At 52.5% G+C, this 24,245-nt stretch overlaps 1 protein-coding gene across 1 annotated transcript in view; it reads left to right on the top strand.

Moving 5' to 3' along the window:
* The window catches only part of SLIT1 (slit guidance ligand 1), a 159,793-nt gene that overhangs the window by 6,150 nt on the left and 129,398 nt on the right, over window positions 1-24,245 (top strand). Inside the window, exons 2-3 of the mRNA XM_056120767.1 lie at window positions 19,294-19,365; window positions 21,541-21,612. Coding sequence (XP_055976742.1) covers window positions 19,294-19,365; window positions 21,541-21,612 — 144 coding nt within the window. The remainder of the gene's footprint in view (window positions 1-19,293; window positions 19,366-21,540; window positions 21,613-24,245) is intronic.

Below are 24,245 nucleotides of genomic sequence, written 5' to 3'. Positions count from 1 at the left end.
CCTTGCACAGAGCGGGACCTGTTTCTGAGGGTAGCTGGGAGGATTCGGTGCCTCCAGCCCTCCACACCAGCCTGGCACGCAGCAGGTGCCCGGGAAAGGAGAGTCTTAGCATTGTTACGACGGTGACAGAATCAGATTTGCAGGGGCATGCAAGGAACTAGGGCTCTTCCTTCCTCTCCTCTCCTCTTTGCAGGGAGCCAGCGCGGCTCTGCCTGCCCCCGTCCCTCCCTTGGTGTTCCCTCTCTGAGGCCAGGGGGCTGGCTGCGGTGGCCCAGGCTGCCCACAGGGGCGGTGCAGCTCTTTGGGGGGCGGGAGCCCCTGCATTAGTGGGAGCAGACGGGGGCGCTTGGCGGAGTTACCGCCTCAGTTCTGTGCCGGCATTAGCCGCTCGGCAGGGCTCTGGCTTAATGGGATTTTCTCCCCAAATGCTGTAATTATCCCCATCCAAATACTTATTACCCAGAGCAGATGACGGCCGGGCTTTGGGCCACAGCCAGGGAGCTGGGCTGTGCTGGTGGGGGGGGGGGAGTGGAGAATTGTCTCTTCCTTTTGAGCCCGGGGGGGCCCCCTCCCCTACTTTCTGGAACCCAGCCTGTGACAGACAAACAGCTGGTGGGCACCTGCTATGTGTGCAGTGGCGGGCAAGGTTCAGGGTGAGGACTCGTGCCTCCGGCAGGTGGGGAGCTTGCGACCAGGGGTGGGGGTGGGGGGGTGGGGTAGGGTGGGAGATTGTCTGCAGAAGAAAGGATGTGTTTGGGGCAGCCCCAGCCTGCAGCTTAGGCCAGCGAGAGCCATGACTAGCCCAGAACGTGCTGGCGGCCACCATGACTCGAATTCTTCCTCGGGCCAGTGATGGTGGGACCCTCTAGAGCTGCGAGTTCAACACCAGATGCCATGTGGAGTGGCTGGGGTCAGGGCACCCTGGGGTGTTCCCCGAGGCTGATGGGATCTGGTCCTGAAGATTGTACCGGAAGGAGGCATCTTGATGTGGAGGCGTGGGGCCTTCAGGGGCCTTCAGAGGTGGGTGCCATTTATTTGGAGAGGAGAGGGAGGCCTGGCCCCAGCAGCTGGGATGAACAGTTACATCCATGGGTTCTGAGCGGGCAGGTTAGATGTCCTGGGGCTGAGACTTGTGGGGGGGGGCAGTCATAAGAGGGGTGTATATGTGCAACTTTTAATAAAAACATTTTTCTTTTTCTTGTTTTGAGTGGGGGGGCAGGTATTTGGATCATACATGTCTGTGCTCAGGGTTTACTCATGCCTTTGTGTTCAGGAATCACTCCTGGCGGTGCTCGGGGACCGTATGTGGTGCCTGGGATCAAACGGGGACCAGCTGCATGTGAAGCAAGTGCCGTAACCTGTTTGCTGGCTCTCTGGCCCAAGAATAATTTTTTCCCATACCCAGTGGTGCTTGGGGGCTTCCTGAGTCTGTGCTCAGGGGATTCTCCTGGTAGTGTGCAAGGGATCCTGTGGCACTGGGGATCAAACCAGGGCTGGCCGCGTGCATTCCCTGTGTGATCCCACCTTGTTTTCTTCTTTCTGTCCATGGATCACACCAAGTGCTGCTTGGGGGGCTACTTCCTGTTTCATTTAGTGTTCAGGAGTTTCTCCCAAGGGTGCTTGGGGAAACCATGAGGAGTCAGGAATGGAGCCCAAGGCTCCCATGTGCAAAACATGTAAAAACGCAGCACTATGAGTCTTCTCTCCAGCCACTAAAACTTTTTATCTGCTTTACTATTAAATTGTTTACTTGTTGTGGCACCTGGAGTCAAACCTGCAGTCTCATACGTTGGAGCCTGGGTTCAGCCATTGAGTTAATCCCAGTTTTGTCTATTTTCTAATTTGAACCATTTGTTTCTTACTAGTGAGACACCATGAGGTACAGTTGTAGACTTACAAATTTTTGTGCTTGGGTTTCAATCATACAATGACCAAATACCCATCCCTCCACCAGTGCCCATTTCCCACCACCACGGATCCCAGTATCCCTCCCACCCCCCATCCCCCCCATCCCACCCTGCCTCTGTGGCAGGACATTCCCTTTTGTTCTCTCTCTCCTTTTGGGTGTTGTGGTTTGCAAGAGAGGCATTGAGTGGCAATCATGTTTTGAACCAATTTCTTGACCTGTGTTTCCTTTGATCTCGGTAATTTTGGAGAATACAGGCCAATTATTCTGTTAAATGTCTCTGTTTGGCTTCATCTGATCTTTTCTCAAGAGTCTGTTCTAGGTAAGCTTTTTTAGAGCAGGAAAGTTAAATTAGTGGTGTGCTTTTTGGTGGATGAGTGATGCCGTTTCTCCCAAATGTTGATGAGCATTATCTCTGATCAATCCATAGCAGCTGTCTGCCAATCTTCTCTGCTGGACAGTTACATTTCCCCCTTTGTTGCTGATGAGTGATTTGGGGGAAATACTTTGAGGTAATATAAGTATTCTGTTTCTCCTTGAACATTCTTCTACTAGTTTTGGCGCTCCTTGGTGAGAGCTGTCTAGCTCGACCGTTTCTGCTCTGTGTAAGAGTTGGCATTCTACTCTTAGAATTTTCCCCCATCTGCGCGTCTGTTCAGAATGGTAGGAACTTGGGAATTATCCTTTCATACTTTGGGTGATCATTTGTCACCACATTATTTCTGTGCTCAGCATGATGCGCATGAGGTCAGGGTGGTTCAAGGTGCTCGCGGCTCCTTTTGACAAGACCCTTTCAACACTTGCCCCAGGGGAGTTGAGAGGAATACATGTGTGAAATGGGGTTTTCAAACATTCTATTGCCTGACTCGGGAGGGGGGTGGGGGAATGGATGGCGAGAGGCCGACTGGCTGTGGTAGGGGCATCTGTTGGTTATGGTGACCATGGCCTTTGACTTTTCTATGACAACTGTATTTTTATGCTTTTTATTTATTTATTTGTTTGTTTTTTGGGTCACACCCGGCGATGCTCAGGGGTTACTCCTGGCTTTGCACTGAGGAATTACTTCTGGCGGTGCTCGGAGGACCATATGGGATGGCCGTGGGAATCGAACCTGGGTCGGCCGCATGCAAGACAAATGCCCCACCTGCTGTGCTATCGCTCCAGCCCCTATATTTTTATGCTTTTTAAAAAATTCAAAAGGGGCTAGAGTGATAGCGCAGGGGTTACTTCTGGTTCTGTACTCAGGAATCATTCCTGAAGGTGCTTAGGGAACCCTATGGGATGCTGGGGATTGAGCCTGTGTGCCAAGCAAGTGCCCTGCCTATTGTGTTATCCTCCAACCCCTCTGAGAGGCATCCTGTAGCCGCTGACAGTAGCTTTGATCTTTCTTTGCTTTCTGTGACCTTGACACTTCGAAAAGTTGCAAATAGTCAGCTATTTTTGAGAATGTTTTCCAGTTTGGGCTTGTCTGTTGTTTTTGTCTTGTGCGGATCGAGGCTTTGGATTTGGAGCAGGAACATCACAGAGGGAGGATCCTTTTTACACTTATCCTGGTTGACGTGGCTCGGTCTCTTTGCCAGTGGTGGTGACCCCAGTCTCTCCTGGGGAAGAGGGGCTTTGTCAGATTTCCCCTCAGTCACATCACCACCGCCCCTCTCGGAGAGCTCGGCAAGCTACCGAGAGTATCTCGCCCACATGGCAAAGCCTAGCAAGCTACCCATGACGTATTCGATATGCCAAACACAGTAACAACAAGTCTCACAATGGAGACGTTACTGGGCCCGCTGGAGCAAATCAATGAACAACGGGAGGACAGTGACAGACAGTGACACATCACCACCATTCCATTTGCAGTTAACAAACATTGGGGAGGGGCAGAGGGAGATACTTTGAGGCAACATCCTTTGTGTCCTCACATTCTCACCTGCTAATTTTAACACTCATTAATGGATCTTGCCTGCAACCATCATTATCCAATTTTGATTTTCTATTTCCCTCATACTTCCTACATTTATTAATTGGAATTCTTCTGTAGGGGAGAGAATTTTATTGCTTTTTAAGGGGATGACTTTTCTTGATGGGTACCTTGGGTTTTGAGTTTCTGAAGGCACGGGCCGTGTCTCATGGATTCCCCATCACTTGGTACAAAGAAAAGGCTCGAGAATGTGCCTTTGGTGAGTTTTTTTTTTAAAACACACACACACACAACTTTTGTCAAGTCATTTCATGACTGTGATCTGTGCTTTAGAAAATGTGGTCATTGTGATAGGCTGAATAAGAGTATCCAAAGATGTTGACATTCTAAATTCCCGAAACCTGTGAGTCGATTAACTTCCAGCGTGAAAGGAATTTTGCAGATGTATTGAAGGATCCGGAGATGGGAGATGAGGTAGTCAGTCTTCGGGGGAGTCCCTATAAGTGGGAGGGTCAGAGTCAGGAGGAGGAGACAGGACAAGGGAAGGCAGAGCTAGAAATGATGGGAGAAAGGGACTGGGATCAGAGAAGGCGGGCATCCCCTGGAGAGGCCAGGGGTGGGATTCTCTCCTGGAGCCTCCAGAAAGGAGTTAACACCCCACCCTCAGCCCAGTGAGGCAGATTTTGGACTTCTGATTTCCAGAGCCGTAAGATCATAGATGTGTGTTGTTCTGATTTTTTTTTGGGGGGGGTGAGCTGGAGAGATAGCACAGCAGGTAGTACATTTGCCTTGCACGCAGCCGACCTGGGTTCGATTCCTCCGCCCCTCTCGGAGAGCCCGGCAAGCTACTGAGAGTATCTCGCCCACACAGCAGAGTCTGGCAAGCTCCCCGTGATGTATTCAATATGCCAAAAACAGTAACAACAGGTCTCACAATGAAGATGTTACTGGTGCCTGCTCGAGCAAATTGATAAACAACCTGGGGACAGTGCTACAGTGCTTTTTTTTGGGGTCATTCCTGGCGATTCGGGTTGTTAGGCATTCGAATGAATCAATGCTCTTGGCCAAGTTTGTGTTGACAAGGACACCGACGCCTCCAACACCTCTTTTATCGCATGTTCCGAGGAACAATTCTTCTCCAGTGTCGAAAACGGCATGGTGAGATTCGTGCCTTCTTGTCTCGGTCAGACCAATGATGTCGTACTTGATCATTCGCGCTTGTACCATCAGGTCCTCGATGGATGCATCTGATGCTAGCGTACGTGCATTGAAAGTACAGACGATCATTTTTGTCTTCCTTCGTTGTGGCAGCCTAGGTCGGCCTTGAGATTTTGTCGGCCTCTCCTTTCTCATCCTTCTCAGTGCTGCCATGTCGGTGAAGCCTTCAGGGTCAGGTGAATGAGACCAGTTGTAGTTACTGGTTTTGGCATATCGAATACACAGCGGATAGCTTGCCAGGCTCTTCCGTGCGGGCGGAATACTCTCGGTAGCTTGCCAGTCTTTCCGAGAGGTATAGAGGCATTTGGGGTGACCTCTAATCACCCTCGTAGGTGTTACCATATTTGAACCCTATCAAATATGGTAAGACAATTCCAGAAGATGGGTATTTAGTGTCTTATGATGTGTCCGGAAAGCGTCCTGGAGTGTGGCGACGGCTGGGTAGTGGAAGTAGTGTCGAGAGTGGAAGTCTGCCAGTGGGGTATTTATCTGGGTAGGGTGGATCTCCTGTGCACAATTCGACCCTGGGTGGTTGATGGAAGCAGACAGGGCAGGGTAGGGTGGGGCTCCTGATTAGAATCCCTTTGTCACCTGTAGTGGTGGGAGCAAGCAGAGAAGCTCTGTCCCTGGGTCTGCCGAGCCTGGAGTCCAAGGTCTCAGAGAGTTCTGCTTATCTTGTTCTGTGGGTCTTCAGTTGTGCGTGGGTCTCGGCCGGAGCTGCCGCGCGGGTCCGGAAAGCGTCCTGGAGTGTGGCGACGGCTGGGTAGTGGAAGTAGTGTCAACCCGAATCGGACGTTTACATTTGAATAGATGTGGCTCACTGCCTGCAGTTTCTATCTTCGTTGTCTACGCACCAACATCTCATTATGATGAAAGAGAAATCGAGAAGTTCTACATGGAGCTAGAGAAGTTCTATAAAGAAGACCACACCTTCTACAAGATCATTGTGGGTGATTTTAATGCCAAGATAGGACCGAGAAGATCAGCTGAAGAACTTCACATCGGGACCCATGGCCTAGAATGGAACGAACAGGGTGAGAGACTGTCTGAGTTCATCATGTCGACCAAGACCATTCATGGTAACTCACAGTTCCAGAAGGCAGAATTTAAACGATGGACATGGGAGTCTCCCGGTGGACGATTCCACAACGAAATAGACCACATCATATTCAATCGACGGTTTTGCCTGACTGATGTCGCTGTTGTCCCAAAATTTCGAACGGGATCGGACCACCGTCTCCTTCGTGCAAAATTCTACTTCACAGAGCGGGGAGAAAGGGCTGCAAAGTTCAAAAAGAGAACTCCCAGAATGACCACCAACTGGGAACTCTTTGGTACTATTGCGGCAACATGGGAAGATGCCATTGTTGACAACATTGACGAGGAATACGATCGACTGGTTCAGCACCTCCATGAATGTGCGAGGAACGCCAAGAGAGAGATAGCCACAAAAAGTCGCCTATCTTCGAAAACTCTTGAGCTAATTCGCCAGCGTGGTTTGGCGCATGCCTCAGGCAACCGCAAGCTAACGTCCGAGCTTGCAAAGCAGTGCAGAGATGCGATCAAGGAAGACCTCAAAGAGAGAAGAACAGAAGTACTGGTAGATGCGGCAGAAGCTGGGAAAAGATTCGTAACGCCCGCCTGTCCTTCGCCAACTATAAGACCAAGATGACTGCCCTCCGACGTCCTGATGGATCCATCACATCCTCCAGAACGGCAATGGAGAAGATTATCCATGACTTCTACTCAAATCTCTTCGATAGCCATGTCCACTTGCCGACATACCAAATTCCACAGGATGGGTATGTCGTTCCTAACGTTCTCCCTTCCGAAATCCGACACGCCATTTCGTTGGTAAAGAAGCAAACAGCACCCGGCCCAGACAAGGTCAGACCTGAACACCTGAAGAACCTGCCGTCAGTACTCATCAATACACTGGCTCGGCTCTTCACTCGCTACCTGTCTGAATGCAAGGTTCCGTCCCAATGGAAAACCAGCAGGACCGTACTACTGTTCAAGAAGGGAGACATCCATGACATTGGCAACTATCGCCCGATCTGCCTATTGTCTGTCATCTACAAGCTGTTCACTCGAGTCATCCTGAATAGGATTGGCAGAACACTAGATGAAGGACAACCATAGGAGCAAGCAGGGTTCCGCAAAGGATTCAGCACCATCGACCATATCCACACGGTAACCAAGCTCATTGAGGTTTCTCGGGAGTTCAAGATGCCGCTCTGCTTAACGTTCATTGATTTAAAGAAGGCCTTTGATTCTGTTGAGACGGAAGCGGTCATTGAAGCCCTAGCCAATCAGGGCATTCAAGCCCAATACATCAGGATCCTCCATGAGCTGTATTGCGGATTCACTACCAGGATCTCACCATTCTACAAAGAAGTGATCGTTGATGTCAAGAGAGGGGTGCGGCAGGGTGATACCATTTCACCGAAACTCTTCAGTGCCACCCTCGAGAACATCATGCGACGACTGGAATGGGAAGGAATGGGAGTGAAGATAGATGGTCGGCAACTACACCACCTCCGCTTTGCTGATGACATTGTTTTAATAACACCAAACATCAGCCAAGCGGCACAAATGCTGGCCGACTTTGACCGTGAGTGTGGAAAGGTAGGACTACAGCTGAATCTTACGAAGACAATGTTTATGAGAAACAGCCTTGTTCCTGACGCCCCATTCGCTCTCAATGGAACGACCATCTCCGAATGCAACAGCTATGTCTACCTAGGTCGAGAGGTGAACATGAGAAATGACCTGGCACCCAAGCTGCGCAGGAGGAAGAGAGCGGCTTGGAACGCCTTCAAGAACGTCGAAGAAATAGCTAAGAGGACGAAGAACCTCCGGCTCCGGGCACATCTCTTTGATTCCACTGTTCTTCCTGCATTAACATATGCCTCAGAGACCTGGGCCCTACACAAACAAGATGAGAACGCCATTCAGGTCTCCCAAAGAAGAATAGAAAGAGCTATGCTTGGAATATCACGTTTCACTCAAATGAGAGAACGAATCCGGAGTTCTGACATCCGTCGACGATCAAGGATCAGGGACGCTGTCTCATATGCCAAGGTGTCGAAAATCAGATGGGCTGGTCACGTAATGAGATTTAAAGACGACCGTTGGACTAGAGCTGTTACTGATTGGATTCCACGGGATGTCAAGAGACCGCGTGGCCGCCCACCTACCAGATGGTCAGACTTCTTTGTCAAGATCATGAACGATCGGTTTGAGGCCCTCCATGTTCCCGGAGCGAAGAGATGCCATTGGGCTACACTAGCACGCGACAGGGACAAATGGAGACGTTACTGGCGCCCGCTCGAGCAAATCGACGACTAACGGGAAGTTAAGTGTTTTTTATTTATTCCTGGCGATGCACAGGGGTTACTCCTGACTCTGCACTCAGAAATTACTCCTGTCAATGCTCAGGGGATCATATGGGATGCTGGGACTCAAACCCGGGTCGACCACGTGCAAGGCAAATGCCCTACCCACTGTACTATTGCTCCAGCCCCAAATGTGTGTTGTTTTGAGCCCTAAGAACATGGCAGTTTCTGACAGCAGCAACCGGGATCTATACTGAACGAGGCCACGGCAGAGAAGAGCAGAAATGGCCTGAAGAAAGGCAGAGGGCGTCAGTCGGGAGTGGGGACTGGGGGACCAAAGGACAGGAGACAGGCAGGAGCCCCCCCCCCCACGTGGGGCAATCCCTGAGGGCGCTGGCACAGAAACTCCAATGGGAAGCAGACGCTCGGGAGAAGTGGGCAGAGGCCTACGTCACTCTCGAGCAGTGCCGCTTCAGCCCATCTTTGGTAGAAGCCCCCAGGTAGTGTTGATGCAGGAGGCCCCCGGATCCCCTTCGAGAAACATCCCGCGGGGTGCTGGTGAAGGAAGCTCGTCCAAGACTCAGGCTCAGGGCAAGTGGGCAGGCCCGGAGGAGCCGCTGGGGCGCAAAGCCAAAGCCCACGGAGTTGGGAGAAGGGAAGGAGGGGAACTCTGGAGGGCCGCCAGCCTGGCTGTGCATGGACCAGGCCCCAGGAGAGTGCCTGGCACGGAGACTGGGGCTCACTGGCAGACCGGGCAGACCGGTTTCCTGCGAGAAGTGGAGAAGTGAAGGCGGGAGGCAGATGGTCCAGATGGAGTAGGTGGTGGGGATAGTTTGGGAGGAGAGAACAAGGCTTGCGAGTGCTGAGGGGAGCGGTTGCCAGTGCAGGGGGCAGAGGTGGAGGGGTCCCCCAGTGAGGAGGGGGAGCCAGTCCCAGGAAATTGAGGGAGAGACTTGGGAGAGACGGCAAGTGAGGTGGAGAGCTGCAGAGGAAGTGTGATGGTGGGGGTCACTGTCCAAAGCCCCTGCTTTGCCCCAGGCATGGAGGGAAAATGCTCGTTCACATCCTTTGACTCCTTACGGCCGTTGGAGGAGAAGTTCTGTAACTGTCTATGAGGGTGAAGGGGCGACTTTGAGAAGTGGAGCCTGTGTGTGTGTGTGTGTGTGTGTGTGTGTGTGTGTGTGTTGTGGCGTGTACAGTCCCTGCATCTTGGAGCCTTGAAAATGCTTTTATGAAGCATTGGTGTTGGTGCGGATGTGTCGAGAAAGGGACCCTCCTTCACTGCTGGTGGGAATGCCAACTGGTTCAGCCCTTTTGGAAAACAGTATGGACGATTCTCAAAAAATTAGAAATTGAGCTCCCATTTGAGCCAGCAATACCACTCCTGGGAATATATCCCAGAGAGGCAAAAAAGTATAGTCAAAGTGACATCTGCAATTGTTTGTTCATTGCAGCACTCTACAATAGCCAGAATCTGGAAAAAAACTGAGTGCCCAAGAACAGATGACTGGTTAAAGAACCTTTGGTACATTTACACAATGGAGTACTATGTAGCTGTTAGAAAAGACTAAGTCATTAAATTTACATACAAGTGGTACTACATGTAAAGTATCATGTTAAGCGAAATGACTCAGAAAGAAAGGGATAGACATAGAAAGATTGCATTCATCTGGGGAACATAAAGTAACAAAATAGGAGACTAACACCCAAGAATGGCCGAGATTAGTACCAGGAATTTTACTCCATGGCTTGGAGTCCAATCACACATGCTAGGGGAAAAGGGAGCTCAGCTAGAGAAGGGAGCACCAAATAAAGGGTGTTGGGAGGATCCTCCCAGGATGGGAGAAGCATGCTGAAAGTAGACTATAGGACAAACATGATTGTCACCCATTGCCTCTTTTACAAACCACAACACCCAAAAGGAGAGAGAGAACAGAGGGGAATGCCCTGCCACAGAGGCAGGGTGGGATGGGGGGATGGGGGTGGGAGGGATACTGGGATCCGTGGTGGTGGGAAATGGGCACTGGTGGAGGGATGGGTACTCGATCATTGTATAACTGAAACCCAAGCACAAAAAATTTGTAAGTCTACAACTGTACCTCATGGTGTTTCACCAATAAAAATTTTTAAAAAATGTTTTTATGTTGGCTTTAAAATCTGACTCTGGCTTCTTCCATTCATCCATTGGACATTCGCTCAGCGCTGACAAACCCAGGTCAGGTTAGGCACCGGGACCAGGAAGGTAAATGGGCCACAGTTGTTCTCTGCCTACACATACTGGCAAATTGCTGGCTGGTGTAGGGAGGGGAAGAAGCCTGGGTGGGGATGATGAGCACAGGTGTTGGTGAAAGGAGATGCGATGACAGGGAATTAGCTGGTGGACAGCCTCTTGGGGTCACAGGTAAGAGTGATGGGAGCATGTGGCTGCAGGGTTATTGGGGGACAAGCCGCTGATGCTGGAAAGATATTAAAAAGAGCAAAATTGGGTTGCTGAAGCAAAGGGACTGGGGTACAGTTTGAGTCTCAGAATGGAATATATGTGGAGTGCCCAGTGGGCCCCTCACAGCCCTCGGCATGGCAGGCTACGATTTAGGGCCAGGGAGATGGCTCACAGGGCTAGAGCTTGGCACGTGGGAGCCCCAGGGTCTCCCGAGTAACCAAGCCAGCAGCGCTCCTGAGCTGCGCCAGGTATGCCCCAGATCCAGATCGGTTAAGCTCTGGCGACGATGTGAGGTGGGGGACATCGTGCCCTGTTTCTGGACCTGTGCCGGTGCCACTGTGGAAAACAGGATGGTGCTGCCTCACGCAGTTTGCACATGGAGTTGCTTTGGAAGCCAGCAACCTCCCTGCTGCCTACACAGAGGAGCTCAAAGCTGGGTCTCAGAGATATTTATTCACTCTTGTTCAAAGCCCTGTCCACAAGCGTTGAAGGGTGAACGCAACCATGTCCGTCGATGGATGAAGGGACAGTGTGTGTGCGCATTTGTGTGTACATGTGCGTGTATGTGTGTGTGTGTGTGTGTGTTATTCAGCCTTAACAAGGAAGGGAGCCCTAGTCCATACATGGCAGGGATGTGTTCGAGGACAATGAGACGAGGCAGCCTCAGAGACCCCTCAGTCTCTGTGAACCCAGAGCAGGGGCGAGGGCCAGTTCTGTGGGCATTTCAGTTTTGAGGGATGAGAGGATCCTGGAGATGGGCTCAACACAGCACCTGATGCCATGCAGCGCTGCTCAGCTGGACAGAGGGCAGGTTTTAGGCTCTGTGGCCTCGGTTGAACTGGACCCGCCCGGGGTCAGCAGTAAGTGTCCGCGCAAGTCTTCCCTCCTGACATGGCTGATCTGAACAAGTTACTTAAGTTGTTGGTACCTCAGTTTCCTCATCTGCAAATCAAGAGAGACTGATAGAGAAGCTTTGAGGCAGAAGCAGTTCTGGGATTTTTTTTTTTTTTTTGTGGAGGCAGGGACGACACTTGACAGTGCTCAGGGCTTACTCCTGGCACTGTGCTTAGGAGTCACTCCTAGTGGTAGAGGAGTACCATAGGTCATACTGGGATCGAACCAGGGGGTCAGTCACAAGCTCATTAACCCTTGGACGCTCTCTCTCTCTCTTTCTCTCTCTCTTGCCCTCCCCCCAAAAATTAAGTTGGATTCTCTGTTTCTGGGGTGGAGCTTTAGGCCACATTCAGCAGTGCTCAGGGGTTACTTCTGGTTCTGTGCTCAGGGGTTACTCTTGGCATTGCTTGGGGGGCGGGTAACACCATCTATAATGCTGGGAATCAAATCAAGGTCAGCCTCATGCAAGACAAGCACTGTACTTATCCCTCCAACCCTGCACGGGGCTTAAATGAGCTAGCTTGGCTGGAATCAGGTTCCTCAGGCTATCTGAAAGTAGAGTGTTCCCGTGAGATCTTTCGTTAGCTGAACTAAAGATACCGTTATTCACAGGGGAAGAAACTTTGAGCACTCCTAAACAGCCTATCAGATCATGCCCAAGGCACGTGGACGCTCCAGCAGCACTCACGTGTGGTCAGAGGGGGACTGCTAGGGAACTGTACATTCCGTGTGAGGACACAGTTCCCGGGGAAGGACTCAGAGGCCTGTTCTCACTGCCCAGAGGTTGGCTACAAAGCAAACACTATTTCTGCCTTCCGTCATAAGAGTAGAAATTCTCTCCAGACTTTAGGCAGTGCATAAAAACAAGTACAAATGTAGGTTTCCCCTAAAAGCTCTGTAGTCTGGATCCGGTTAGTGTTCAGTGGTAGAATGTCTTCCCACATGTCAAAGACCTTGGGGACAATTCCCCAACCCTGCAGAGAGAACAAAAAAGCCAAGTGGCCTAACAAAAATCTCCTAAAAACCAGGGACACACATGTAGACATTGTTGATCTGCTGCCAAGGAGGTAGGAGGGGTCCCCGAGAAGCCCCAGGGGTAGCATGGGAATGGTGTGGGGTCCTGACTCCTGTTTGCTGGGGCTTCTTTCCCAGTCGTGGGGAGGGGGGTAGTCCCGGGGGTGTAGTCTCAGGTGGGGCCTGCAGTAGCCAGGTTGGGGCCGGGATTGCTCATTCTGCTTCTAGTTCACGAGAGCAGGCAGCAGTGGGAGCAGCCCAGGTGGCCGGGCTGGGCTGCCTGGCCTCTTCCAGAGGGTCTGATCTCCAGCATAGCTCCAGCTGGAAATGCAGCTCGAGGAGGAGCTAAGTGGGCACCCCCGGAAAGCTGGTTTAGGGGAGGGGATGTTTCACTAGAAAGGGGAAGTCTGTGAGGAGAAAGACAGCTGTCTCTGTCTGTGCTGAGGAGAGGAATATTCTAGATGGTTCTGGCTGTTTTAGACAGTTCTGAACTATCCTGGACTGAGGGGCAGCATGGGCAAAGTGCCTGAGGCACAAATACTGGTGTGTTGAAGGACACAGCTCTGGGGGTGGGGGTGGGGTGGCTGAGACATCCGGGGCTATTACTGGCCTATGGAAGTTGCTGAGAAAAACTCCGTCTTTCAGCCTAGGGGAGATTTTTGGGGCATAAATTGGGGGCTTCTGTGTGAGGAGCTTTTCTTGCTTAAGTCCATAGTGCATTTTTATTTTTGTTAATTTTATTTTATTTGCTTTTGGGTCACACCTGGTGATGCACAGGGGTTACTCCTGGCTCTGCATTTAGAAATTACTCCTGGTGGTGCTCAGGGGACCATATGGGATGTTGGAAATCGAACCCGAGTTGGCCGCGTGCAAGGCAAACACCCTCCCCGCTGTGCTATTGCTCCAGCCCCGCATTTTTATTTTTGGAGTGAGGTTACAGCATGGAAAAACCCACTCCACCCAGTGCTACTTGGAGGACTGGAGAGAGAGCTCAAGGGCTGGAGTACACTTTGTATGTGGGAGCCCTGGGTTCGATCCCCAGCATTGCCTGATCACCCAAACACCATTGGGAGCCTCCCCTAAGTCTGGAATCAGGAGTAGGATCCCCGTCACCAGCACCGCTGGGTGTGACCCCCCCACCCCCAAAACCGAAACCAACAACTCCCAAACAGCGGTGACCCAACAATGCTATTGGGGGTATGTTGGTTTTCCTGTGATTTGATCGGACTTGAAGAATAGAAATATCTGTGGGTGCGACACACTGTGTGCTGGCACAATGAGGAAGGAAACACGGCCCACATGGGTCTCACGTGGGGGCTGGGCCTCACTCAGGGAACCTCTGCCCCAGGCTCCTGCTTTATGCTGGGTGCTAGGTAGGGGCGTGAGGGGTGTGTGTGTGTGTGTGTAGAGGATCAAGCCTCTTAGAAGAAGTTGGAGTTGGTGAGCAGATAGCAAAGAGGGGCCCCAGCAGTGGGGTGGATGGGGGAGGGCCATGCCGCAGAACAGTGCGCTAGCCTGCGCGGTTTCTGAAAGCAGATTTTTGTCTGGATTCCAAGCGGGACTGGGGATTCTCTATAGGGATTCACTGAAGGACTTCCGTGCATGACATGTTCAGATTTGCATCTCGAGGTGGCTCTGGCTGTGACTTGGGGATCTGGAGGGGAGCCAGGGCCCATGTGGGGGAGTCTGGGGAGGTGGTTCTGAGTGGTGATAAGGAAGACATGGCTGTGTGGCTGGGATCTGTGGCCTCTTCGGCCTCTGGGGGTGGGGGTGGGGTCCTTCGCTCCACTCTCCACGGTGATGGCAGGCACAGCTGGGAGCCGGCCGGGCCAGATGTTACCAGGCAGAGCCGAGCGAGTGGCTCAGCTCCCCAGCCCGGCAGGAAGGAATGTGGAGGGTGGAGGGGCCCCCTCGTCACTGCAGACTCGGCCCCTGTGGAATGTTCGGGCTCCCCGGAAAGTAGCATCCAGCCCGGCTGGAGCTCCCAGACGAGAGTGCCCAGAGCCCAGGCGTGCTGCGTGCTGATTCCTGGGGTTGGAGGAAATCCCAGGGGTTCCTCTCTGCAGATCACAGGCCCCCAGAACCCCCAGATGCTGGCAAGCAGGGTCTGATTTCCTGACGGGAAGTGGGGACTTCTGGTGCGTTTTGTTGTTGTTGTTTCCTTGTGCTAACGTGGCCTCAGAGGATTTTCTCCAAAGTCCCTCCCTGCTGAGGCTTCCCTCTCGAAGGGACCACACAGGAGGCAGTGGGTGTTGGGGCGGCTGTCCTGGAATGTCTGGCCCCTGCTGGCGGCTGTCCTGCACTTTGCCTTGGGGCCATCCGGGGTGTGGCCTCTGCCCCCACTGGTGCAGGTCTGAGCTCAGCCAGGGCACCGGACAGAGCCAGGGTCCTTGGGGGGAAAAACAACAACAAACTAATCACTGCAGGTAATTAATGCCAGTGGAGGGAGTACTTATGTCAGCCTCCCACGGATCTCAGGGCCTTAGACATCTGACATCATCTGTCTTCATCCCCTGTGAGAGGTGGGGGCTACATGAGGAAAAGGAGGCACAGAGACGTCAAGGCACCTGCTCGAGGTCACACAAGCCAGGACAAGAGGCCCCAGACCATCTTTGCCATTCAGAGCACTCAGTGTCATCAGAAGCTCCTGGATCCCTTTGAGGTCTGACCTCCAAGGGGGATGCGGCAGTTGGGACAAACCTAACTCCTGTAATGTTGAGGACCCCTACCTGGAATCCCACTGGCCTGGGGTTGATTCTGACGCCTGCCCCCCCCGCGCCCCCAACACACTTATTTGCTGTGTGGTTTCAAGCCAGTTGCTTCACCACCTGGGCCTCACTTTCCTCCTCATGGAGATTCCATGTGGGATTCCCCAGCACGCCCGCCTAGTGCTGCCCAGCAAGGAGAAATGGGGTTGGGGGCAGCAGGAGTCTGAGGAAGTGAGGAAATGCAGCAGAGAACTGCCCCCCCCCATCCCCATCCAAGCTTCTTCCTGAGAAACAAACGGGTTGGTGGGGGTGGGGGGTGTCGGACTGACCCAGGGCTCCCTCCTCACTTGGCTGCTGGGGCAGCTATGAAGGTCTAAGTTTACAGCTGCCTCTTGGGAAAGACTTGCTGGGAAGAGGGGTCAGTCACTATGGCAGCCCTCAGGGGCCACCTGTCGGAGGAGAAAACCCAGCTCAGGGCTTCATTTCAGCAGCCTCGAATGAGGACTCCACCAGGATTCCAGGGAAGAGGTTGGCCGGGTCAGAAACAGCAAGGTGGGGGTGCCCCCTCGAGGAGGCGGGGCAGTGACTCCCCAGAGGAGGCCTTTCTCTCATCCTCCGTGGCACTGATGCTCCCTCAAGCAACTCAGATCCTGGGGGTCTTGCGACAGCTGCCCCCTCACCTACTCCAGGGCAGAAGGCACTTAGCTGGGGGCTGGTGGGAGCAGGCTGGGGGCTGGGTGGGTTCGGGCCTCTGTGGCCATTCTTACCCGGACCTACATTTCCAGGTGGGGGGTGTGGGGGACAGGAATGGGAGGGGGGAGAGAGGGAGAGGGAGAAGGAGAGGGAGAGAGAGAGAGAGAGAGAGAGAGAGAGAGAGAGAGAGAGAGAGAAGGTACATCTGTTTTCTGCTGTCTGACTATTATTCTCTCTGCCTGTCTTTTAGGAGTGGGGGTACAGTGGGGTGCAGGAAGTGAGGAGGGGGTGGTGGAATGAACTGACCGGGTGGGCTAAGGGATGTGCCCTGCACCCTGGACAGTGGGACTGGAGCACACACAGGGAGAGAGACCTGTAAGGCAAGCAGCTTTCAGAAACCCCTGGGAGCCCCGCTCTGGCCCCGGCCCACCCATGGGACCCATAGGAGTTGCACTGGAACCCTGCCTGGATTCAGACTGCACATTTGTCTTTGCCTCCGTTTTTCCATCTGTGAAATGAATAATTACTGTAGTCAAGTGCCTTCTACACGGTTGCCATGAGAAGGAATGAGTGATTGTAAAATTCATCCCATTTTTCATGCTTTTTTTTCCAATTTGGTTTCCGTGAAGCCTCCCAAATGCCCTTCAGGCTTTGTGCATTATTATGTGTTATTGTATAATATTGTGTGTTATTGAACAGCATCAACAGAGCTTGAACGTTCGGGTGCTAGGGAATTCGGGGAGTGCTCCAGTAACCTGATGCAGTTCCAGTGGGAGGGATACTTGGTGGGCAATCTCACTGGGTGATGGAGGGTGTGATTATAGGTGTGATGTGAAGTTGCATTATGAAGGACTGTGTTCCCTGCATATCACACATCCTTAGATCTTCAGGACTTTGCAGAAACATTTGACAAAGAGTATGTCTTGACAAAAAGTGTTTGTTGAGTTAACTCAACACTGTAAGAAGTTGTATAAAAGGAAACAGGTTTGGAAGAAATAATTCCAGAAAGCCAAGGGATCCAGGGGAGGTTACTTCTGGGTATTGGGTTTATACGTGATTTTAGTTTTGCTTCATTCTTTGGGAAACCTGAAAAATCCAATGATATGTACATGCTACTCTTAATTTAAATACAATAGCTTAAATAAATATGGGCTGGAGCGATAACACAGCGGGTAGGGCATTTGCCTTGCACGCAGCCAACACGCCCGATTCGAGTTCGATTCCTCCACATTTCTCGGAGAGCCTGGCAAGCTACTGAGAGTATCTCGCCTGCACGGCAAAGCCTGGCAAGCTCCCTGTGACGTATTCGATACGCCAAACACAGTAACAACAAGTCTCACGATGGAGACATTACTGGGGTTCCTCGAGCAAATCGATGAACAACAGGAGGACAGTGACAGTGACAGTTTGAATATTATGTTTACTTATAAAAACATAGATGTCTTTGAAAAGAAATTTGGGAGGCTTAAGAGATAGTACAAGGGGTAAGTCCCTTGCCTTGCATGCGGCCAACCTATGTTCGATCCCTGGCACTCCATGTGGTCCCCTAAGCACTATCAGGAGTGATTCCTGAGTGCAGAGCCTGAGAATCACCAGATCTGTCCCCCCAACCAAAACATACATTAATAAATAATAAAATTTGGGAGCCCGAGCAATCGTATAGAGGGGAGGGTGCTTGCCTTGCATGTGGCTGGCCTGAATTCGATCCCTAGCACCCCATGTGGTTCCCCAAGTCCCACCAGGAATCACCCCTGAGTGCAGAGCCAGGGGTCATCCCTGAGCACTGCTGTGTGAACCCCAAAAATAAAAAAGGAAGAAAAGGCAACCAGGCAACGCAGAGAAATATGAAAAAGTAACATTCGTCTCCAGTCCCACTATGAAGAAGTCACAGTTCTCAGTAAACCTGTTCTCCCCATTTAGCTGGATCCATGAACATGCATGTTTCTTACTCGTATGCGTGAGGATGCACCTGTGAGGATGCGTGTGTGTGTGTGTGTGTGTGAGGATGTGTGTGTGTGTGGATGTGTGTGTGTGAGGATATGAATGTGTGTGAGGATGCTTGTGTGTGCAGATGTGTATGAGGATGCATGTGTGTATGAGGATGAGTATATGTGGGGATGTGTGTGAGGATGCATGTGTGAGATGTGTGTGTATGTGTGAGGATGTGCATGTGTGAGGATGCGTATGTGTGAGGATGTGTGTATGTGAGGATGCATGTGTATGAGGATGAGTGTGTGTGAGGATGCGTGTGTGTGAAGACGCAGGTGTGTGAGGATGCGTGTGTGTGATTATGCGTGTGTGTGAGGATGTGCGTGTATGTGAGGATGTGTGTATGTGAGGATGCGTGTGTGTGTGTGTTTGTGTGTGTGTATATGAGGCAGTGACGTTGTTGCAAGCTCTCCATGAAGGTGACAGCACTGAGAAAAAAACAGGTGGCTGTGATCTGGAAGCCGCCGAGGGAGACAGGACAGGAGTCAGGGGATGTGCCACAGGCTGGAGGAGATTCTGCTCTGTGGCTCAGTGAGAGAAGTTTAGGGGTCGGGGGTGGAGTGCCTGCCTCCTGGACAGACCAGTCTCTGAGGATAAACTCACTTCCTGAGAAGAGGAAGGGCTGGGCTGAGGCTTGGGGGACTCCCCAGGTAGGTTGGGGGGAGGTGGGGTCAAAGGCCTCTGGTCTGAGTCTGAGAGGATCCCTTCCCAAGCCCTTGCATAGGTCACACAGCCCTACGAGGGCCTGCTTATCCCATCTTACAGATGTGGAAACAGAGATGTTCCCAAGATCCCCCCCCCCTCCCCAATTGCCCCTGGAGTTCTCTGATTCCCAAGCATATGTGTGAAGAAAGTCTTGTCTCTCTGACTAGACTGAGCTTTTCAGGGCAGCCCTGCTTTTGTTTCCAGCCCCTGTCCCCAACACACACACACACACACACACACACACACACACACACACACACACTGACTCGTTCCCCATGGCCACCTGCTATTTAGATGTGTGGCAAACAGGGCCCGGATTATCCAGTTTCAACACAGACATTGGGGATCCAGGCATGTCCAGGAAAACACCTCATTCCCCAGGGTGAGCAGACAGGCTTATGCCAGGCGGCCTGGGTCCTGGCCACCCGGGTCGTCTGACTTCCTCCTCTTCTTCCTCTGTTTTCCTCCTCCAGGGAACTCAATGGCAACAACATCACCCGGATCCACAAGAATGACTTCGCCGGGCTTAAGCAGCTGCGTGTGCTGTGAGTACCGGACGGTGCGCTGGCTTTGGCCACGGCCCTGGGCTTCCCAGATAGAGCCTGGCAGTGGGTGGTAGGGTTGGGGGATCCTGCCTTTGAGGGGCTGATCTTGGGGCACCGTGAGTTGTGAGTGGTGGTGGAGGCATTGCTGGGCAGACTCTTTGGCTGTTTCCTGGTGACTTTGAAGGCCCTCAAGTTTGTCCTCTCAGGCTTCCGTAACAAAGCTTACACCATGGTTTGTAGCTGCTGCTGGTGTGCAGGCAAGGCATAATAGGATGGAATAAAAGCAGTATTTGCGTCTCAACCTTTTCCCCTGACTTGAACCTTCTTTCCTTCTGTGACTACCCTGTTAACCTTATCCCATGATACAGACTCCGTTTGTGCGATTTTTCTCCTGTCACCTCCTTGGAAGGTCCAAAGGGCACACAGGGGCCATGTGGCTCCTGGCGAGGAGTGACACCTATTTCTCAGGGCTCCGAGGCGAGGCTGCTGGTGCGGCCTGTCTTCCTGGCTGCCCTCTCACTGTGGCTTCAAGCGGCCTTGCCTCTGCATGCACAGTGAACGTGCTCTGCTGGGTCTTCTATTTTGTGTCTGTTTGGGGCCATACCTAGTGGTGCTGAGGGGACCATGCAGGACGGGGGAGCATACCCCGGTTCCCGCTTGCAACGCAAGTGTACCCGACCGCTGGGCCGTCTCCCCTTCCCTGCGTCTCTTTCTCTTCTCACAAGGACACAGATGCTGTCAGATTAGGGCCCCACCCTATGACCTCATTTTACCTCCCTGTGGGCCCTGTTTCCAAATACAGTTGCACTGGGACGAAAGTTAGGGCTTGAGCGTATGGCAGGGGACAGACAATTCAGTCTACACTAACGTCCACGGTTTTTAGAACTGACCCCCAGGAGGCCTCCACCTGACTTGGGTGGGAGAGACCTGGGGGCAGGGGAGGAAAGAGTTGACTTCCCTAGGGAGGCTGATGGTGTCAGCTGTTGTCGCTGGTAGGCATGGGCTGCATTGGGTTTGGTCACTGGCTGCCACGCTGGTGACCCACTCTGCTGACTGCTGGGCCCTGTTCCTGGTGTGCAAGGAAGGCTGGGCCCATAAGCTCCCATATGCAGGAGAGGGCCCGGGACCTTCTTTGGTGCCCATTGGCTCAGCTCTGACTCCGCCCCACCCACCAGCTGGCAAGAAGTTCCTCCTCCTCTCATGGTCACAGACTTCCTCACCTACCCAGGTGGTTTCGAGGGGGCCCGGGCCTTGATTGCCTGCAAGTCCACCTTCCTTGAGCTATGCGGCTCTTTGGAGGAGGTGGTGCCCTGGTGGCTGATTGTCTCTGGGGTCATAGCTGTTGGTGCAGGACAGGCGTTTCTGCTGTTCCCGAACCCATTGACTGACCCTTATCTCCCCTTCAGGCGCTAAGAGACTCTTTAGAGTCTCTCCATCTCTCCTGGGGTCCCCATCTCCCCTGCAGACACTTTGAGGAGTGTTTGGGGGTGATCTCTGTCCCCTGTCAGCCCCAATCCCCCAGAGCCCCCTAAACCACCTGCTAGAGAGGGAAGAGGGGATAGCACAGGGGACAAAACACTCTGGACTCTCCAAAGTGGCCATGCCATGCGCAGTTGGGGACAGTGTGGCCCGGCCCTGGACACACTGGCTTCCAGGGCGTTTGGCAGTGAGGAGGGGTGGGGCGCCCCGGGGCCAGGTGGCTTAGTTGGCAGCAGATGGGGCCAGGCGGAGAGGGGGTGCCGGCAGAGGGGGTGTCGTCTGCCAACTGCAGAGCGTGTTTGCTGCATGTGTGGGCTTCGCCCAGTTGGCACGGGCTCCCCCGCCCCCTTGCAGCCAATCCCCCCTGCTCTGCCCCTTGGACACGAGCCCTGTGGGCTGAGGCAGGCTGCACGTGCCAGCTCCCGGGGCCAGCCCTGCTGCCTGCTGCCCGGCCGGGCTTCCCCCGCTACTCTGGAGGGAGCTGGTGCTCGGGGCTCTCAGGCCAGCTGCCTGCATGTGCCTTCAGGAGGGTCTGTGGGGGCTGCGAGCACATTTCTCTGTCAGGGGAGCCAGGCGTGCCGAGGAGCCCCATGGAGGGGACTTTTCTCCGGTCGAGACGCGGCCTGATTGAGTCCTGGGCAACTGCCCTCTGTTTGTCTAGCTCACTCTGAACGGTGCTTCTCTCTGCTCCCCTAGGCAGCTGATGGAGAACCAGATCGGCGTGGTGGAAAGGGGGGCTTTTGATGACATGAAGGAACTGGAGCGGCTGTGAGTATCTGTGGAAGGAAGGGATGGGAATGGGGAGTTGAGGGGACCCAGGCCTGGTGGCATCAAGGGGCTGAAGACTTGCAAGCCCAGTGATCCTTCTGGGGTCGCAGCATACTTGGGCTGTGAGGACAGCCAGAGAGGGTCCCCAGCCACCCCTGCAGACAGCCGGCTTGTTGCTTTTGCCCTGTAAATCCAGGACTACAAAAATCCCGGAGGATTTCCCGACGTAAGCACGATCCACTGATTTGGGGGGGGCCTGAAAGGAAGCCTTGGTGTGTGGTGTCCACATGAGGAGCTGTAGTTTGCGGGTTCTGGCCAGGACCCCGGGCTAGCTGACAAAGTGGATCAGTTCTCTACATTCAGGGTGGCAGTCATGGAAACAAACATACTAAATGAGATTCAACTGGGGGAGGTGGCCCCCAGGGGAGTGAGTGCTCACAGTCAGGGTGGTCACCCCTCCCTGCCCCCATGGTGCTGCGCCTCTGCTCGGTGAACTGACCGTTGGATCAAAATTCCTAAAGTTCATGCCCTTTGAACCAGAAAATAATCTGATCTTAAGAAAATAATCAGAGTCATGGCTAGGAGTTAACACAACGGGGTTTTCATTATACACTAGGTACCCCAAAGAATTGAAAGTGGACATTCTGGTAGAGACATAGGTACAAAATCACGCTGAAATAAATCTGGTCAAGTTTTTATTAAATCCACACAAGTCAAAACCATATCGCCTGAGGCTGAAGGCACACCGGGATGGGTGGGAGGAAGGGGAAGGGGGTACACGGGTGTTATAGAGAACAGAGATGGGTTGGGAGGGTTATGGGGGCTCCAACCTTAGGGCAGCACTGGGCAGACTCAGAAAAATCATATTTTTTCATGTTTAATAATTTTTCATTCATACGTTAAAGCTTAATGTAACTGGGGTTTGGGACTTGTTCAAGTAAAATTACTTTTTAGTCTAAGTTTTTTTTTGAGGATTAGTTTTTTGGGGCCACATCTGGGGGTGCTCAGTGCTCAAACGTTGCTGCTGGCAATACTGGGGGGACCATCTGCAGTGCTGGGGATCGAACAGGCTTGGCACTCTGCAAGGCAAGCTCTTTCCTGGACTCGGTCCCTGGCCCAATTTTGTTTTGTTTTGTTTTGTTTTCTGGCCACACCTGGCCACGCTCAGGGGTTATTCCTGGCTCTGTATTCAGGAATTACTCCCGGTGGTCTCGAGGGACCATATGGGATGCCGAGGGTCAAACCTAAGTCCACCATGTGGAAGGCGAACACGTCACCCGCTGTACTGTCCCTCTGGCCCCTCCCTGGCCCATTTTTGAACAACAGTTCAGGTTTTAAAATGTGCTCAGCTCATTAAAATAAGTGGAAATGGCAGGAAGTTTCATTTGTATAACTAAAGCCACTTAATATCTAGGTGGAGAAAAATAATCAACAAGAGTAATTCATTATACTGAGTGGTTGACTGTCAGTTTACTTGAATTTTACTCCTCATGTTTTTATTTTATGAATTTTTTTACCATGAATTTATAATGCTAATCGTGGCCCCTCTTGATTCTTTGGGCTAAACGCCATGATCATCTCTTTGCCCCCAATATATCATCTAATCCTTAAAACAATTCTGGGCTCAGTGGCATAGCTTACAGATGAGAAATGGAGGCGCCCCGAAGTCAAAGGCGCTCACTCCATTAAGTGGTTATTAAGTGCTTAAGAGCAGAAGAGGGGATTAGAACCCGGATCATTTTGCCTCCAAAGCCTGAGCTCTTAATGACGATGACCTAATACCTCACTTTTCTCTTTGACTTCCAAGAAAATAAGGTATTAAATGAAGGGAAAGGAAGATGGTTGTCTCCTCGCCTTCCTGCTCCTGGAACAAAACCAAGACTTTCTTTTGTGTCCCGCCTAAACACCCAGCAACACGGGGCGGCAGCTAGAACAGATGTTTGGTCGGTCCCTTGTTTGTTTTCTCTAAAAGCCTCAGAACAAAAAATCCATATTCATGACCTGAGGGGCTGATTTGGACCTGGCCCCTTCCTGCTCCTGCGCTGGTGCCATGCCCCGTGGGAGGAGGGGGGAAGGGGGGGTCTAGACATGACCAGGGTGGCCCCCGGCATGCCTGCTGCTGCCTCCCAAGGCTTGGCAGGGCTGGCCCCCTTCCTGAGTCAGGACTCCCTCTGTGGACTCTGGCCCACTGTTTATTCCGGTTTCTTCCTTCCCGGCTGGGTCAGAGCAACTTCATGGGGCGGGGCGGGGGGGGGGGAATGGGGGTGGTGGTGGAGGGGTGGGGGCTGTTATTCTTGGAGACTCCTTGGGGGCTCCCGCTGACAGTCCAACCATCCTGTCTCACTTCTCAGAGACCCACTTGAACCGGTTAATCCTAAAATAAAGTGGGAGTCCCTCTGAGTGTGGCTTAGTGGTAGAACACCTGTTTCTAGTTGGAGCCCTGCAACCACACACACACACACACACACACACACACACACACACACACACACATACACTGAGTGCAGTTCCAGCCCCTTTGGGGAACACCACCAGCAGGCGTGTGAGCCCTGCAACCAGAGGTGTGAGCACTGCTGCCGCCAAGTATGACTCCCTCCCCACCCCGCTCTCACAAGAGCAAAGGAAAGGGAAGG

This window comes from Sorex fumeus, unplaced genomic scaffold, assembly GCF_029834395.1.
Source record: "Sorex fumeus unplaced genomic scaffold, SorFum_2.1 ptg000043l, whole genome shotgun sequence".
Classification (NCBI taxonomy): Eukaryota; Metazoa; Chordata; class Mammalia; order Eulipotyphla; family Soricidae; genus Sorex; species Sorex fumeus.
This window is presented reverse-complemented; position numbering and strand designations above follow the sequence as displayed.